Source organism: Zalophus californianus, chromosome 14, assembly GCF_009762305.2.
Source record: "Zalophus californianus isolate mZalCal1 chromosome 14, mZalCal1.pri.v2, whole genome shotgun sequence".
Classification (NCBI taxonomy): Eukaryota; Metazoa; Chordata; class Mammalia; order Carnivora; family Otariidae; genus Zalophus; species Zalophus californianus.
In genome coordinates, this window is record NC_045608.1 from 13,992,867 (window position 1) to 14,010,738 (window position 17,872).

At 50.4% G+C, this 17,872-nt stretch overlaps 1 protein-coding gene across 1 annotated transcript in view; it reads right to left on the minus strand.

Annotated features, from left to right (window-relative positions):
* NOS1 (nitric oxide synthase 1) overlaps nt 1–17,637 on the minus strand; it is a 79,909-nt gene extending 62,272 nt beyond the window's left edge. Inside the window, exons 1-2 of the mRNA XM_027577102.2 lie at nt 16,916–17,637; nt 3,728–3,854 (exon numbers count right to left, since the gene is read on the minus strand). Coding sequence (XP_027432903.1) covers nt 3,728–3,854; nt 16,916–17,637 — 849 coding nt within the window. The remainder of the gene's footprint in view (nt 1–3,727; nt 3,855–16,915) is intronic.
* Nucleotides 17,638–17,872: the final 235 nt, after the last annotated feature.

A 17,872-nucleotide genomic window follows, 5' to 3' on the forward strand; every position in this document is an offset into this window, starting at 1 on the left:
CAGCACCTCTCCCTGATGGCTATGGACTGAAAGTTTGAGACCCCCCACCCCAAATTCATATGTTGAAACCTAATCCCCAAAGTAAGGGTACTAGGAGGTGGGGCCTTGGGGAAGTGATTAGATCACCTTCTAAAAGAGACCCCAGAGAGATGCCCCTTTTGCCATGTGAGGACACAGCAAGACTCCCCCTGCCATGACCCAGGAAGTGGGCTCTCAGCAGACCCTGAATTGCTGGTGCCTTGATCTTAGACTTCCCAGCCTCCAGAACGGTGAGAAATAAATGTCTGTTGTTTGTAAGCCACCCAGTTTATGGAATTTTGGAATTAGCGCAGCCTGTCCAACCTAAGACACTGATCATTGCATCATGGATCTCTGTAAAGGGGACCAGGGGTCTTATTAATCACTCCTGCCCCATTCCCAATATTGAGAACCCCACTCCTCGGGCTTGAAGTTCAAGGTTATGGTTTCTAAGCCATCACAGTCTAACTGAGGTGGACAGCATAAAAGGAAATGGCCATCATCCTGCCATTGCTTTAGAATTCAGCAGTGACTTTAAGGGTCTTTCTGGTGGGGTGAAGGCATCCTCTGCTTTGTCTCTGTGAGTCAGGTCTCAGGAGTTACTGCAAACCAGCAGTTACAAACTCTGATACCTGGAGGGGACAGGTAGATAGGTAAGGTAAATTAGCAAAGCAGGCTGGCTAATTTCAAGACAGAACACTCAGCTGCATATTAAACACGCAAAAATATTCTTCATTTTTTAAAATTAAAAATAGAGCTACCCTATGACCCAGCAATTGCACTACTGGGTATTTACCCCAGAGACACGGATGTAGTGAAAAGAAGGGCCCTATGCACCCCAATGTTCATAGCAGCAATGTCCACAGTAGCCCAACTGTGGAAAGAGCCGAGATGCCCTTCAACAGACGAATGGAAAAAGATGTGGTCCGTGTATACAACGGACTATTACTCAGCCATCAGAAAGGATGAATACCCAACTTTTGCATCCACATGGATGGGACTGGAGGAGATGATGCTAAGTGCAATAAGTCAGGCAGAGAAAGTCAATTATCATGTGGTTTCACTTATTTGTGGAACGTAAGGAACAGCATGGAGGACATTAGGAGAAGGAAGGGGAAAATGAAGGGGGGGGGAATCGGAGGGAGAGACGAACCATGAGAGACTATAGACTCCAAGAAACAAACTGAGGGTTTCAGAGGGGAGGGGGTTTGGGGGATGGACGAGCCCGGTGGTGGGTATTAAGGAGGGCACGTGTTGCATGGAGCACTGGGTGTTATATGAAAACAATGAATCAGGGCGCCTGGGTGGCTCACTCATTAAGCATCTACCTTCAGCTCAGGTCATGATCCCAGCGTCCTGGGATCGAGCCCTGCATCGGGCTCCCTGCTCGGTGGGAAGCCTGCTTCTCCCTCTCCCACTCCCCCTGCTCGTGTTCCCTCTCTCGCTATGTCTCTGTCAAATAAAAAAAAAAAAACAAAAAAACAAAACAAACAATGAATCATGGATCACTACATCAGAAACTAATGATGTACTGTATGGTGACTAATATAACATAATAAAATAAAATTAAATTTAAAAAAGAATATTCTTAAAAAAATTTTAAAAAAATTAAAAAAAGAATATTCTTCATTTTTATAAAACATGAAATCTTTCTCATGTTTCCTGAAACATACAAACCTCCTGGTCTATCTCTACCTGCCGCTTATAATAAAGCCATGGATAGAAAAATGTTTCCCTTTCATCCTAAGAAAATCAATAGCACTAATGTTATAAAAAGTGACAACAGACAGTGGTCTTAAGGGGAGGGACACGATAGGGAGTGGCGGGGATTGTGGCAAACTGGAAAGCCCATGCTCAGTCTGCAGGAGCAGCTGCTACTCAGTCTGGGCAGTTTATTGTCCCCTAAGAATACAGGCTCGAGGTGGTCAGTGTGTCCACATTTTTTAAGAGAAGCTGTGAATATGATATTTATATAAAATTTTAAAACATTGGCAGTAAATTCAAAGTACAAATACAAATTGTCCCTTAGGGCACTATAGTGCAGACCTAACAAAGCACATCCAGAGCCTGGATCTAGCCTGAGGCTGTCTCTGTTCTTCTTTTGTCTTGGGAGGATTTGAATTATGGCAATACCGCTTTCCTTTCCGTTAAGAAAGAAAATACAAAGACAAATGTTAACTTCATTTGTTCACTTAATCATGAATGGAAAATAGCCCCCTCATGCTCACAGTGTGGCCCCGAGTTCTGAGGACAGCGTAATAGATGTCTACATAGGTGCTTCTCCTCCAAGCGACCCTAGAGGCCGCTGCAAGAGGGTGAGTGACTAGCCAGAGGGGGCATGGGTCTGACCTACCACAGAATCCCTGACGTCCTTCCTTATCTTCCTGGCCAGCTATCAGCAGCTAAGGAAAGCAATCCCCACTGAGGCTCTGGAATGTCCCATCCTCCCCATAGAAGGCTATGTAGTGAGGCTTTGGGTCATTGCTCAGGTGAGCTGGTAGCGAAAGATGCCATCCATAGAGATGTATGAGAAGACAGAACCTGGCAACCTGCGCCATGCCATCCAGAGCTGGAGGCAGGTGGAGAGAAGAAGGTGACCTTGCTGAGTGACCTGGGCCATCTCCCTGTTCTGACCTCCCACCCATCATTCCTCCCGTACTTCACTGCAGTGCAGAGGATGGGTGGGAAATTCATATGCTTTAATAGGGTCACACTGGCCTGGTCCGTGAGCTGCCCAAGCAGGTGAGAACGAGGCACTGCTGATCCCTAGCCAAATCTCTCCATGCTCAGAAACAATACTGACTCAGCTGTCAAAACACGTCTCAGCAAACTGGCAAAGACTGAGAAGTTTGATAATATGTTAGGTTGGTGAGGCTGTGGGGACACCACCACTCTCCTGCTTAGCTGGTAGGATCGGGGCAATCTTTACGGTGACCCATTTCTCAATTTCTGCCCCAGTCACAAATGCATATGATCGTTGAGCCAGCAATTTCACTTCTAGGAATTTATGCTATTGAAAAGCCTGCCCATGTGCCACGTGAGACATTTAGGCAATGTCATCCATTACAGCAATATCATAGCAAGATATTGGCAATGACCTAAGGGTCCATTATGGAGGACTGGCTCAGTAGGTTTGGGGGAACCATAAAATGGAATATTATACAGCTGTGAAAAAGATCCAGGACTCTCTTCCCCTACGAATTGGGGGGTAATCACCAAGATATGCTGATAAGTGAAAAGCAAGGCGCAGAGCAATATGTATAATGTGCTCTCATTTGTGTGAAAATAATGTGTGTGTGTATTTGTCAGTCCATGTATAAAATATTGCTGAAAGAACCAGAGAAATGACAAATATCGCTTGCCTCTGGGGAGGGAAACTGTGTGGCTGGGATTAGGGGAGAGAGGAAACCTTTTTACCATGTATCTTTACCTGCTAAATTTGGGATGTGAATGGCATGGGAGTGTCTCTGTTGGTGGAAACAGAATTGAAATTTGAAAAATGGCAAGATCACGAACAAAGCAAAACAAAGGCAAAATCCGGATCCCAGGACACATGCTCCTGGCCTCAGTGCCCCTGAGCTCTCCAGCTGTGGTGGCTCATTTCCATCCCAACATGGTTTGACATTTGGCATCCCTCCCCTCATCCTTACACGGGGGAAGGTTCAGGGAGCCATGGAGTGTGGGAGCCAAGCTGGTACCATCCACTTACCTGCTCCTTCTCTGAATATGGGTTGTTGAGGACGACGGGCACATGGCCCTTGCCCCACAAGTCACTGAAGACTCGGTCATTCTCCATGCCGAGGGGCAGCGGTTTGTGTGACTTGCTGTCCACACCTCTGAAAGGCAAGGAAGAGGAAGTAAGAAAGGCATGACATCAGGAGGGACAGGCTGCTGGCCCTGTTCTAAAAGTCCCAAGTCTGTACAGCACCTCCACGGTTCACCCACAGGACTCTACGTGGAGCCAGCACGCTGTGGGTGCCCAGCCTGTTGCTCGGCAGAACCGCCAGCAACACGTGGGAAGGCAGCCCCATCGTCACTGATGTCGGCACTGATGGTGGGCATGCACCCACCTTTGTGGACATCACTTCCGGATGGCCATGACATGGCTTTGGTCCTCCCTTCCCACTTCCCCATTTCAAAGATCTAGGAACACAGAAGGCTCATCTCCCGGCAGACCCACTGGATGACTTAAGATGTAGGAAGCAGGACAGATAGGGGAGAAAACAAGTCCCAGGGGCCAGGGTGATAAGTCATCCTAATTCTGAATAAACACTGATAATGAGACTAATGACACCTCACCAAGAGAAACAGAAATGATTCTGAAAATGAGAGGAACAGAGCAACAAAAATATTAAGACTATTAAAAATGATAGCCAGTGTTTATTAAGCACTTATTATGTGTTAAGCACTTTACAAGTGTTTTAATTTAATCCTTGTGACAACTCTATGAGGCAGGGATGAATATTAGCCACATTTTATAGATGCTGTAAGCAAGACAGACACTAAGATGCTCAGGGTCACAGTTTTACAGCCCACTCTTCACAGCCATTCTGAAGTGGAGGCTCTCATTATCAACATTCATCAGCATCATTATCACCACCACCACCAGCATCACCATCATCACCATCACCAGCATCACCACCAACATCACTATCATCACCACCACCCCCACCATCATCATCACCATCACCAGCATCACCACCATCACTACCACCACCACCATCATCACCACCATCACCATTGCCATCACCACCATCACCACCACCACCACCATCACCATCATCACCACCATCACTATCATCACCACCACCACCATCACCACCATTACCATTGCCATCACCACCATCACCACCACCACTGCCATCATCACCATCACCAGCATCACCACCAACATCACTATCATCACCACCACCACCATCATCACCACCACCATTACCATCACCACCACCACCAACATCACTATCATCACCACTACCACCACCACCATCATCACCACCATCACCATCACCACCACCATCATCACCATCACCAGCATCACCACCAACATCACTATCATCACCATCACCACCACCACCATCACCAAGATCACCATCATCACCACTGCCACCACCACCACCATCACCATCACCATGCAAACTTCCATTGCTATCTCCACCACTGCCACCATCGTTCTCGTGATCATCACCATGCAGCCTCTCCTCATCAGCATAACCATCACGATCACCATCACCATGGCCATAATCACTCTCATCATTACCATCATCACTTTCCTTACGTCATCCTATTCATCATCATCACCATCACTACGAGGATCACCATCCTCCTCCACTGTCGCCATCATTAGCATCTTCATTATTATAATCATAATCCTCATAATCATCATCAGACAAGGAGACTGAGGCTCAGAGAGGTTAATCCACTAGCCTAAGTCACACAGCTACGGACAGTGGAGTTGGGATTCAAACCCAGACTTGTTCCTGACTCTAAATGCTGACTTCTTAACTGCAAAGCTTTCCTGGCTCTCTGCTCTTGAACTCAGATTCAGGAGGAGACAGTCTCAGCTAGGTTCCACCACCTGGTTATCCTCTAAGATGGAGAGAGGTCATGGCTGTGATGGAACTGACTTTGCCTCAAAATCCAGACCTTCTGACCAGCCCCGCCTCACCTCTGTCCTTCCTCCCTCTGAGCTCTGCCCTCCTGCTTCGGGACTATGGGCCTCTTTTTAACCCTCCTATCCACTTTTACTCTGACTATAGCATCTGTCTGTTCCCCAGCTTTGGGCACTGCGGCTTGCTCTGGGGTCCCTCCTGGTTTCAGTCTCAGGTGTCGAGGTTGACCCTTACCTAGTCCTCTGTTCTAACTTTCCCAGCTTTAGGGATTTATAATACCGGTCCCATCATTTCCCCTGACCCCTAGTTTGGTGCTGATAGTCATTTGGGATCACTCGGAAGTCAGGGCTCCGGCTCTGAGGGCATGGCCCTGAGTGGCCCCTCTGGCTGCTCCCTCGGGGCCAGCCAGACCTCCCTCCCTGCTGTGTCAAAGCGCTGGTGGCCTGCGTCAGAGCCACCTCCACTCTTCTGCGTGGAGAGTTCTGCAATTGTCAGAGGGAACATTCTGTTTTACCCTCTTGAAAATGTCACCAAAACACACAGGGAGTGGTTCTTGATGACAGCCATTTCGCAAGCCAATGGTTTCCCTACGTGGGGTAAACAGAGGGATTGTCTGTGAGATGGCTGCCCTAAATGCCACTCAGCTCCCTCTCGGCTCTGAAATGCCTGATCCTATGATATCACATGACTACAAATGGGGATTCAGCAGAGGTGAGGTGTTCGAGCATCTGTAACATACCAGGTGCTGACACAGAAGTGACTTCATTGACTCTCAAAAGACATTAAAAGCCCTATTTTACAGATGCAAAAACTGAGCCCGGAGGGGTTCTGTAAGTTTCCCAGGGTCCCACAGTAAGCACAGAGAAGGGCTGGGATTTGAAACTAGGTCTGATTGATGCTTGGCCCAGATCTTTCCTTTTTTAAACAGAGACAGGAAAAAGTAGTTACTCTAAGCCAGAGGCTAAAGAGCAAGTAATCCAACATCTCTTGCTGAACGAGGCCAGTTTGCAAAAATTACGGGGAACAATTACCTAGGCAACTCTGAAATGGCTCACATGGCCTGTCTGTTGTGAATCTTCAGGGAGAGCTGTTTTTCTCCTCTCCCCCACCACCTCCTTTTTTAAGAGCCTTTAACACCTCTGTTTAAATAATGCATCTGAAGTGTTTTGTCAACACAAACTTATTTAAGAGTCCTGTGTGATGAGCTAAATATAAAGAATATATTTAATAGGGGACCAGGGGGAACATCCAGGTTGAGCTAATTTGCTTCCGTTCACCCAGGAGCAAAATCAGAAGTAGATTTCAGTAGATTCCTAGCTCCCAGTCTGACAGTGATAATCAGCTTTGAGGGAAATATCTGGCTTATTGCCGCCAATTTGCTCACCCTGGGATCTAGCTGTTTGATGGGTTCCTATGGGCAGGGTAGCTTGCTGGTTAAGAGTGTGGGCTATGGGTTGAGTGGCATTGGGTTCAACTCTTGGCTCTGCTGGTTATAAGCTGTGCCAACCTTGCATATCTTGGATACTTATGCTTTCTGAATCTCCATTTATTCATCTCTAAAGCAGGGTTGGTAATATTTAGTTCATGGGGTTGCAGCAATGGTTAAATGAGGTAAAGTTTATAGCCCTTAGCTGTGTGGCACCTGCTGTTCCTCTTACTACTGTGTTTATGGGCTGATCAGACAAGACAGAAACAGAAAAAGGAAAAATGCTGGTTCTGTATGAAACAGCCAAGATTGCTCTAAGCCAACATGGTCTAGTAGAAGTTTGTGTGATGATGGGAACATCCTATATCCATGTTGTCCAATTTTATAGCCACTGGTTCCATGTGGCAATTGAGTACTTGAAATGTGCCCACGGTCAATGAGAAGCCGAATCCGAAGTTTTGTCTAGTTTTAATTAAGTATAAGTAGCCAAATGTGGCTGGTGGTTATAGCATTGGACAGTGCCCCTCAAAGCCTTAATGTCTCCGAAGGCTGGGAAATGAAGGCGTACACAGCTCTTAGCCAAGAAAAAGCACGTTCTCTGGGGGCTGGGGGGCACAGGCAGGGATACTCAGACCCTTTCGGAGATGTCATGTCATGTTCACAGCGCACAGGACTTGGGGATTTCTCTGCTTCCCTTCCAGACTCCCACCTCCCATCATTCTCAGCCCTGATCTTCACTCTTCCCTCCTCCCGGGGAGCACCCTGTTGTCCGCACCTACCTTTATCCTTGACCTCCCTGGGATGCCCCTTCATCTTCCCTCTGCTGGGAACCAACTCCTACTTGACCTTCAACACCCACTTCACACCCCTCCTCTCCTGGGGGTTAAACGAGGTCATGTGTGTAAATGCCTAACACACAGAACTAATTAAATATGTGTGTCTTCATTAACTTCATTAACTAATTGAAGCTCAGAGAGATTGGGTAACTTGTCAAAGGTCACACCACCAACGAGTAGTGAAGAAAGCCTGAAAGTCAGATGTTTCCTTCTTGTTGATCCCCTAGCTGAGAGTCACTGAGAACAGGGCTTAAGGGGGTGGTGGAGGAGACATTTGGTTGAACCTCATACCGGTGAAGACCCTCAAATTTAGATATTGATCTTTCCCTCCAAATGCAGTAGAGGTGTTGAATGTGTTTATCTGTTGAATGAGAACCTGGTCACTTTCATGTATCATTTCTTCATTTAAATAAATATACTGGGAGCCCATAGATGGAGGTGGATAGGGTCTGTCTTGACTTCTTAGAAGCCTGGAGGGTGACTCTCCTTTGTCAGTACTCATGAATGTTGGTCCTGCCCAGCTGCCTGGAGTGGTTTCAGTTTAGATCAGGGTTTCTCAACCTGGAACTATTGATATTTTGAGAGCTGGATCATTTTTTTGTTGCGGGGGGCTGTCCTGGACGCTGTAGGATGTTTAGCAGCATCCCTGGTCTCTACCCATTAGATGCCAATAACACCCTTCTCCCCTCCACAGTGCCTGCCAGTTGTGACAATTCAGAATGTCTCCAGACATTGCCCAATGTCCCTTTGGGGAGGAAACAAAATGTACTCCTCCTTAGTGAGAAGCTCTGGCTTAGGTGTGGCCGAAGACCCCGACCTCATGCCTCCTCCACAGTCTCGCCCATCCTTGCTCTATGCCCATCTCTACGTCTACAAGGATTTACTCACTAGTTGCCCCTTGTTCTCAGATGGGATTGAAGAACCCACCTTCACTATATGGCTTCTACCTCTTCTCAGGCATCCTCAGCCCCTCGGATAGGCCACCCTCCAGTGGGCTTGCCTTCTAGGTAGACCAGGATCCCCAGAGCCATTGTGTGGTCATGTTTGGCAGTTCTCACACTTTGGGGGGCATCAGAATCAACTGAGGGGCCTGTTAAAATCCCCCTGAACTTGCCCCCTAGAGAGTCTGAAGTAGTGGGTCTAGGGGGGGAACCCTGGAATTTGCACTGTCAAAAGCACCCCACATGGTCCACAGACTTCCTTGAAGACCCATCCTCCTGGGAGGGCTCTGGGCCTGACTCTAGCAGTGAACAGCAAGGCTCCTTCCTGGTTAGAAATGTCAATGTCCCCCCAGCTCCTTCTCTTCTTTCCCCTCCTGAGACCAAGCATGGAGCTCTACCTTCCACCTGGCAAGCATTTTCCAAGCTTTCTGGCAAGGACTAAACTAAAGCCCCTTTTCTTCCATTTCGCTAGTGGGACAATCATACCCAAGCTAACAGTCAGTTCGGCATCTCTAGACGTTCTGAAAACCTTTGCTAGCTCCTTCCAACTGAGGCTTCCTGGGGGCCAAGCCTTGGACTCTCAGGCGGGGGGTGTGGGGGTCCTGGGCCAACTCCACAGGAGGTTTGCACAGTTGCTGGTCAGCCCAGTGCTGGCCACCAACCAACTGCGAGTACCCAGGATGGGGAGCAGGTGGCCCAGGCCTGTGCGTAGGGCACAGTTGGGAGGTAGGGGCCGCCTGCTCCGCCCCAACCAGGCAAGGAGGCCACTGAGGAGCAGCTTGATCCTGGCAGGAAGCCTGCTGCATCTCTCCTCAGACACCATACTATGCCCTGACCCCCCTTCTCATCCCCGTCCATCCTCCACCTGGTCTCGGATGTTGGGAGCTAAGTTAAAGCAGGAAGACTTGAGGGGCTTGGAAAAATGAGTCTGGGGGTCTCTGCAAAGCTCTGTTTTAGATCTCATCGTGCTGGAGTAGGGGAAGATGACCAAAGAGAAAAGCAGGCTCTTGAGAGCTGGAATTTTACCGCAATGCTCTAGCTGAGAGGTGAGGTGAGGGCCTCTGGGCTCAGCAACAATCGGGACGGTAAGTGTTCACATCACAAAAACTGGGCAGGACCCTCAAACTCCAGTGTTTACAGCATCCAGGCTGAGCGGATTGGCTGATTTTGGATCCTGGGGAAGTGGAGAGCCCATGCTAGGCCCCGCCCAGCTCCCCGAGGCTGGCTGTCTCCCCACGAATAGACTTGGTGCTAATAGCTCTTCTGATATTCTCTTCATTTTTGAGAGGCTGGAAATCGGTTTTATTGCGAAACCTCTTGATTTCTCTATTTTGCCACAAAATCGTTTTTCAGAAAGCTCTGTAGGCCTCCTAATAAGACTCGTAGGAGACCTGGGTGTGATCCTCAATCCCCAGTTTGTGACCTGTGACTTAAAGGGACGTTTGAGCTCCTCCCCCTGGAATGATGTTCTGGAGAGGTCGAATGGAGCAGTATACCTTTGGGGTACTGGTCAGTTGCCTGGCCTGTGATGAGCATGCTCACTATTGACCTTAAGGAGGAACCTGAATGGTAGTTCTGGAAGGAATCTTAGGGCTTATCTGGTCCACATACTACTTCTACAGATGGGGAAGCTGAGGCCCAGAGAGGTCTAGGGGCTTTCCTAAAATATGTAGCTGGTGAGTGGCAAAGGAGAGACTAGAAGTAAGGTCACTGAACCCAGTCCAGTGAGACCTCATAGTAATGGCCATTCCAGGAGCTGGCCATAGTATTGCTCCCTGGGGCTTGTTGGATGTGTGTGGTGGGATGAAAATGGCCCCCAGAGACATCAAGCCTTAACCCCTGGAACCCATGTATGTTATGTTATCTTATGTAGAAAGAGGGTCTTTGCAGGGGTGATGAAGTTAAGGATCTTGAAAATGGGGAGATTATCTTGGATTAAGTGGGTGGGCCCTAAATGCCATCACATGGGTCCTTATAAGAAGGAAGCAGAGGGAGATCTGCCATAAGAGAGGAAGGCCTTGTGACCCCGGAAGCAGGATGCTGCATGCTGGCTCTGAAGGGGCAGGAAGGGGCCACCAGCCAAGAAAGGCAAGGAATGCAGCTCTAGCAGCTGCAAAAGGTAAGGAAACAGATTCACCTCTAGAGCCTCCAGACCCAAGACCTCCCGAGCTGTAAGAGAATAAATATGCGTTGTTTTAGGCCACCACATGTGTGGTCTTTGTTATTGCAGCAAGGGGCAGGGGAGACTGAGACAGTGAGTATTTGGCGGCGGGGGCAGGGATGGTGTGGGGGCGGGGGATTAGTGGCCCGGCTCACGTGTGTGATGTCACTGCCTAGCTCTTTATTCCGACTCACTATGCTCACGTCCCACAGACCTTCTTTCCGTTCCTTGAACATCCCAACCTTGTTCCTGCCTCAGGGCCTTTGCTCCTGTTGTGCCTTCTGCCAGGAATGCCCTTCCCTAGATTTCACATGGTTCGTACCTTCTGGCCTCAGTATAGATGTTGCCTCTTTAGGGAGGCCTTCTCTGATTCTCTGATCTAATTTTTTTTTTTTTTTTTTTACCTAACCCCAAGCCATGTTTCTTCAAATCACTATTTCATTTCTTTCATGCATGTGTCACTATTTAAAACGACTGCCTGAGTCTACCTGTTTATTATTCATTTCTTGCCTATGACTCCATAATGGCAGAGGCTCATCAGTGGATCTCCAGTTCCGAGGACAGTATCTGGGGCAGAATAGATGCTCAGTAGATATTTGTTGAATGAAAGATGGTGAGAAGTCCCCTGGTTACAGGCCGTCTGGGGTGAGCGGGTGGCTGGGTGGGCTTATTGCATAGCTCTTCCCCAGAATGAGGGGCTGGGAGCCCATCTGACAAAATGGTGGGGACACAGATGGGAGAGGGCAAAGCAAGAGTAACAACTCTATAAATAGGGCTTCTCTCCCTTCCCCAAGAAAGGATGGACTGGGGAAGCCCCTCGTGTTCAAATGGTCAGGGTGAGAATGAAAACTCCCACTGACATTCAGCGTGAAGGCGGTTGGTTGTTGGAGTCAATGCCAACAGAGTGAATCAAAGTCATGAGTCAAGTGCAGCCAGAGAGGGGCTCCTTCGCTGCAGACCGTCCTGGAGTCAATGCTCTCATTGGTTGGTCTGAGATCAGTTCTCCAGGGGTGCTATCTCTCATCTCTCTCTCCCTTCCAGACTGAGAAAATACTCCAAGGTCCTCAGCAACTTGACGGCTAGTGGTCAAGTACAGGGTGGCCAACAGTGCTATCTATGCTAGTAGCAGCCAAGAGCTTGGGCTCGAGGTCAAGTCCTGGCTTTGTCTCTTGCAAGTTATGTGACCTGGAACAAGTGACTGCACCTCTCTGAGCCTTGGTTTGCTTATTAGGAAAACGGGGTGCTATGAGGAGCAAATGAATTCATCAATGTCAAGACCTTTGCATGGGGCCGGGCCCACATGGAGTGCTCAGTACATGTTGACCCGCATCATGATCATAAAACACAGGCTTGTCACAGAAGACCTCCTCTCCCCAATTAAGCTCATTCTCTAGGGTGGCAATTGACTTCTGTGCCTCCAACCACATTCTCTTGCTTGGTTTCTCTTTAACTGTAGATGCCCACAGAGAGACTTCTAGGTAGAAGCAAGACAGCACCCTGTGGCCAGTGCTGTGTGACTCTGGGCAAACTGCTCCACCTCTCGGAGTTTCAGTTTTCTTGTCGATAAGGGGGCCCAAACCACACAGCCCACTTAGGAAGCGGAATTCACCCCAGCTCTGAAGACACGGCTGTTGGGAAGGTACTCTGTAAGTACCCGAGTACCCTGTAGGTGGAAGGGAAGTGATCACAGTGCAGGGCGAGGCTGACCGGCTGGTCCAGATGGATGCTGGACCAGGGACATTGGCCTCTTTAGAACCCTCCTTCAGGGCAGCAAGCTGAACAACCTGGATATCCTCTGACACGCAGCATTTTAAAGTGACCGCTCCCAAGGGCAGAAGGTCCCAGAAGCCCCCAGATTTCCCTTCCTTACACACCCCACATGCTGCCACTACCCGCCAGGCCCACCTTCCCCCTGGGATCCAGGGTGAGGCTGCGTCTAGACTAACCATCATGTCTCCCCCCAGCGAAGGGCCAGCACCCCCAAACAACAGGACCAGGGATGCCCCGAGAGGGAAAGGAACTAGATGAAGCAGGAGAATAGGTCTGTGTCCAAGAGGAAAGAGGGAAGAAAGGAAACGAGGCCGAGAGAACAGGAAAGTCAAGGGCACTGCTGAAAACCAGGGATGGCCCCAGCCTCTGCTTGGCCCCCCAGAAGCCACAGACTGCTGCCTGTGACCAGGATGTGGGGCTCCAGGTCTGGTGGGCGGCCAGCCTCACCGTCACCTGGCCATCCAGAAGCCAGCTCGACCCCCACCCCAAAAACGACATCCTGTAGTGCCCGGGACAAACCCACACTAAGGAAGAAGGGGCCTGGCTGCCACGCAACTTTTGGACATCCACCTAGATCCAACGTAAGCTGAGATTCCTGAGCCAAGATCCCAATTTGGTCTTACATATAAATGTGGCTTTAAAATACACTGAATTTTCCGTTCTTGCAACCACTGGGTAAAGACAGGACATCGTTTTACTGGGAGTCCGGTCACCACTGTGGAAAATCACATCATCACATCAGTAAGGCGACACTGCTGGTGGTGTCTGAGCGGCCAAAACAACATGCTTGTGTCAAATCTGCATTTGACACTTGTGTGCGGGCTAAGTCTACCTGCAGGGGCGGATATCCGAGCACTGATATATTACATTATAGCTTCTGTTACTATAAGTTACTTTTTTTCTTTTAAAGATTTACTTATTTGAGAGAGAGAGAGAGAGAGAGAGAGAGAGAGCACACAGGGGGTTGGGGCAGAGGGAGAGGGAGAGAGAAACCCAAGCAGACTTCCCGCTGATCATGGAGCCTGACGCGGGACTCGATCCCACGACCCTGAGATCATGACCTGAGCCGAAACCAAGAGTCGGACGCCCAAGTGACTATGCCACCCAGGCGTACCTACTGTAAATTCCTTTTATTCTTGGTCTCCTTTATTTTATAGTTAGGGCATTATATTTATTAACAAATGTAAAGCGTGAGTAGGTTATATGATCCATGAATTAGCTCCTGCTTAGTAAAGGGGGCATTTAAAAATATTTGTTAAAGTGGCGGAGGGTGGGGCGGGTTCTGGGTCCAGCACAGGTGTGAGTGATTGAGCCAGGGGAATACGCACTAGTATTGAATACTCATCCTTAGAACTGTTTCCCTCAGCAGGGGTCATGGAGCCCTGGACTTGCCCTGAGTCACTTTCTTCCAAACGGCACCTCCTCCAAAGCAGTGTTTTCTGCTCCTTTTGGTCACTGGAGGGGAGGTTGTGATGGATGAGGGCAGGTTGAGAGCTCAGGTGCAGCCTCCCAATTTGGGAAAATAGGTATGCTGGAGGAGATCCCATGTCAGACCAGCGTGCCATCCCCCCTCCTCGGGGAAATGAAGGCTGCTTTTCTGAGTTGGTGTTTGGAGAGGCCCCTCAGGCCTGGTGGATAAGAGGGCTCCTGTTCAAGTCCTTCATATTTCATGACCTCCCCCAAGCCTAGTGTCCTGCGCTGGGCTTGTGTGTGCTGCCTGCCCTGTCAGTTGGGAGAGGGTCATCCTGGCTTCTGGGAGGGAGAGGGACCTGCTGGGGACTTTTCCATATCACACAGGGAGATTCAGGCTCCTGGGTCTGGGGTAGGGCTGAAATAAAGCCCCAGGGAATTCCAACGCTCCTGACCCCATGCCCGCCCCGCGCCCAGCTGAGAATCAGAACCAAGTGTATGGAACACTAGATCCAGCCCCTAGCAGGGAATGCCACTCTTACTCAGGGTCCTGCTGCAATTCCTGGGAGAAGGGCTGTTGAGGAAGGGGTTATGCCCAGGAATCTGTGAAGGAAGGCACTTCTGGTGTCTCCCGGAAAACCAGACCAGTGATTCAATCTGGACTCGACAACGGCTTTAGGATTTAAAGCCACTGAATGGGACTTGGAGGTTGTTGGCTTCCCAGAAGCTACGTCAAGACTGTCATCTCTACGGTGTGCGCTGCTGTAGGGAGCCCTGGGAGGTGGCAGCCCCCCGAGGACTGGGTTCTTGCCTGGAGTGGGGGTCTCCATGCTAGTTGTGGGTGAACTGTGCCCCAAATCTCCGCAAGCCAGGACAGCCCCGAGGACCCACCCTGGCCTCCAGCTCCAGAAAGGAAGGTCGGGACGATAGGGGCTCCCAGCCACTTGCTCCACCAAGAGGGTCACACCATGTCCTGGGTAATGGGGCCAAAACTCTCTGTCTCCTGCAGAGATGGGACCAAAAGCATGGGGGACACTCCAAGCTGCCCCCAGGAATGCGCAGAAGACAGAAGGGAGCAGGTTGGGGGACAGGAGCTCAATGGGGAGCAGGGGACCTCTGGGGGCTTCTGACACAGGCTCATCTTCCCTCCTGGGGTCTTGCTGGAATTGGCTTGGTTTTTGCCCAGGTGTGATAAGTTAGAAAAGCTCCAGGAATCAACGGTGGGCTGAGGTGGGGTGCCACAGACTGAGCTCCCCCCCGCAAAGTGCAGTTTGGGGGCTGACTCATCAGGAAAGAAGACTGGAACCCGGGCAGTTCCTCCACCACATCAGGCACACTCCTACCTCAGGACCTTGGCACCTGCCATTCCCTCTGCCTGGAATGTCCCTCCTCCATAAAGCTTCGAGGCGCCCTTCTTCCTCTTCCTCCGGGTCTTCCAATGTCACCTTCCTTGAGACCTGTCCAGCCTCTCTCTCTCTAAAATTCACCTTCCCCAATACTTCCTGACCCTTTCCCTGTTCCATTTATCTCCTTAGCACATATCACTGATGGCCTACATATTTTAACATCTTTATCTCGTTTATTCTTCGTCTTCTCCACTACACCATAAGCTCCCCAAGGTCAAGGGGCTTGTCTATTTCATTCACTCACAAGGTCAGAGGGTTTGTCTGTTCCATTCATTGCTTCATCCCTGGTGCCCAGAGCAGTGTCTGGCCACAGTAGGTCTTCAATGAACATTTGTTGAATGCATCAGTGCAGGGGCTTGGAGAGGTGCTTTAATCCAGGTCCCTGAGGGATATCATGGAGACCTCTAAAGGCTCTCCAGACACTCAGGGGTCCTTGGGGAGGGGGTTGGGAAATCTTGGCCTGGGTTTCCGGGTGGCCCCACACCTGAGCCTCCTCTGTAGTGGGAGGTGGATAAGAAGTAGGGGCTGTAGGGTTAGTGCTAATCTAAGATGAGAGCAGAAGGGGGCAGAGAGAAACTTCCCTCCCTCTCATATCTCTGGACTCACTGTTCTCTGACCCCCTAGCTCAGCTGCCAATTCCTCCCCAAAGAAGGAGTTAGAATCACCCACTGTATCGCCTGCTCTTTTCCTCTCCAGAATCAGAAAATGCCAATCTGGCAAATGCAGAGGGGCCGGGACCCAGGTCTTCATGTTCTAGCTTTAGCTCCTATATAATATGAGTAAGACCACTGTTTTGGGGGACCTGGGGCCAGTTCTCTACTTTGATTCCAGTCCCTTCCTAAAGGAAGGGACTTCCTCGCTCCCAAGCGGCTGTCACAGGGAGACAGCTGGTTTAGGCGGAGGGTTACCCAGGCCTCAGCTCATCCCCGCTCTCTTCCCGGGACCTTGGCACTCACCCTATGCCAAGGCTACCATGGACACGCGCCTCTCGCTTCCTGGACGACTTGGGAGAGCCCCCTTCCCTCTGAGCCTCAGTCTTCTGCCCCGTGAATTGTAGATCCCAAAAGTACCCACCTTGAGGGGTTGCTGGAAGACACGACATCAGCTACCCTGACTCTTAGCTCTGGGTCTCATGGCTAGAGATACAGGCTAGAAGTTATGCCCATTCCGTTCTTACAATTGCAGGTTTAAGGGAAAGAGGCAAGAGTGGTCGAGTGGATGTGACTGTGTGTGTCTGGAACAGCTCAGGGTGTCTCCTGGGTCTGGTACAGAGCCGCAGAACATGTCTGCACATAGCACATATATGCACGCACGCACGCACGCATCTGTAGAACTTACCTGTCTACCTGGACTTCCGCATCCTTTGTCTCTGCCTTGGAAGGTCCCCCTCCATTGATCCCTTTGCTCTCACTGGTGAGAAGGCTCAGCACAGGCTCTATCTCTTTGAGCAGTTCACTGTTCTGGCTGTCCTGGAGAGCCACCCCAGTGCTTTTCTTGGTAGGGTCCTGGCCGAGGGGTCTGCGAGCCAGGCTGTTGGTATTTGAGAGTGAGCTGGCTCCCTGCCCACTGTCTTGGGCATGCTGGGGCCCATTGCCAGGCCCTGGGGCCCCATCCACTGGCGGTGTGTGCTCTTTGCTGGCCGATGACTGGTGAGACAGATCGACAGCCGTGGTGGGGGGACCCAGGGGCCGTGTCACCCGGATGGTCTTGGGGGTCCCATCCCCAGTGAAGGTGGTCTCCAGGTGAGTGGTGAAGCCCTCAGGGCCCCTCAGAATGAGGACCACGTGGGTCTCAGAGGCGATGCCCCTGAGCACCTCCAGGGCACTGTCATAGCTCAGGTCCACCAAGGGCTGGCCGTTGACCGCGAGGATGATGTCGCCGGCCTGGATGAGGCCGCTCTGCTCCGCGGCACCCCCTCGGATCAGGTCGGAGATGATCACGGGTGGCTTGCTCACCCGCTCCTTCACCAGGAAGCCCAGGCCCCCAACCTTGCGCTTGAAGAGGCGGACAGAAATGACGTTGGGTTGGATCTGCTGAACACTGAACACCTGATTCTCCATGATGTCTAGTATCCAGGGGTCCGAAGACTTAAAATATGTCAGGCCAAGCTGATTTCACCAGGAGGAGCCAGGCTTCACGCCGAGCTGAGAGGAAGAGCTGGGGGCTGGGGCCTCGGGGAGTCTCAAGAATGAGCTGTTCTTGGGTTCGTCTTCTCCGTCTTTGACGTCAACTCGGCGTCACCCACTCACTGCCATCCGGCCATTGGTGGCATGATTTCACGCGTCTGCCTTCCTC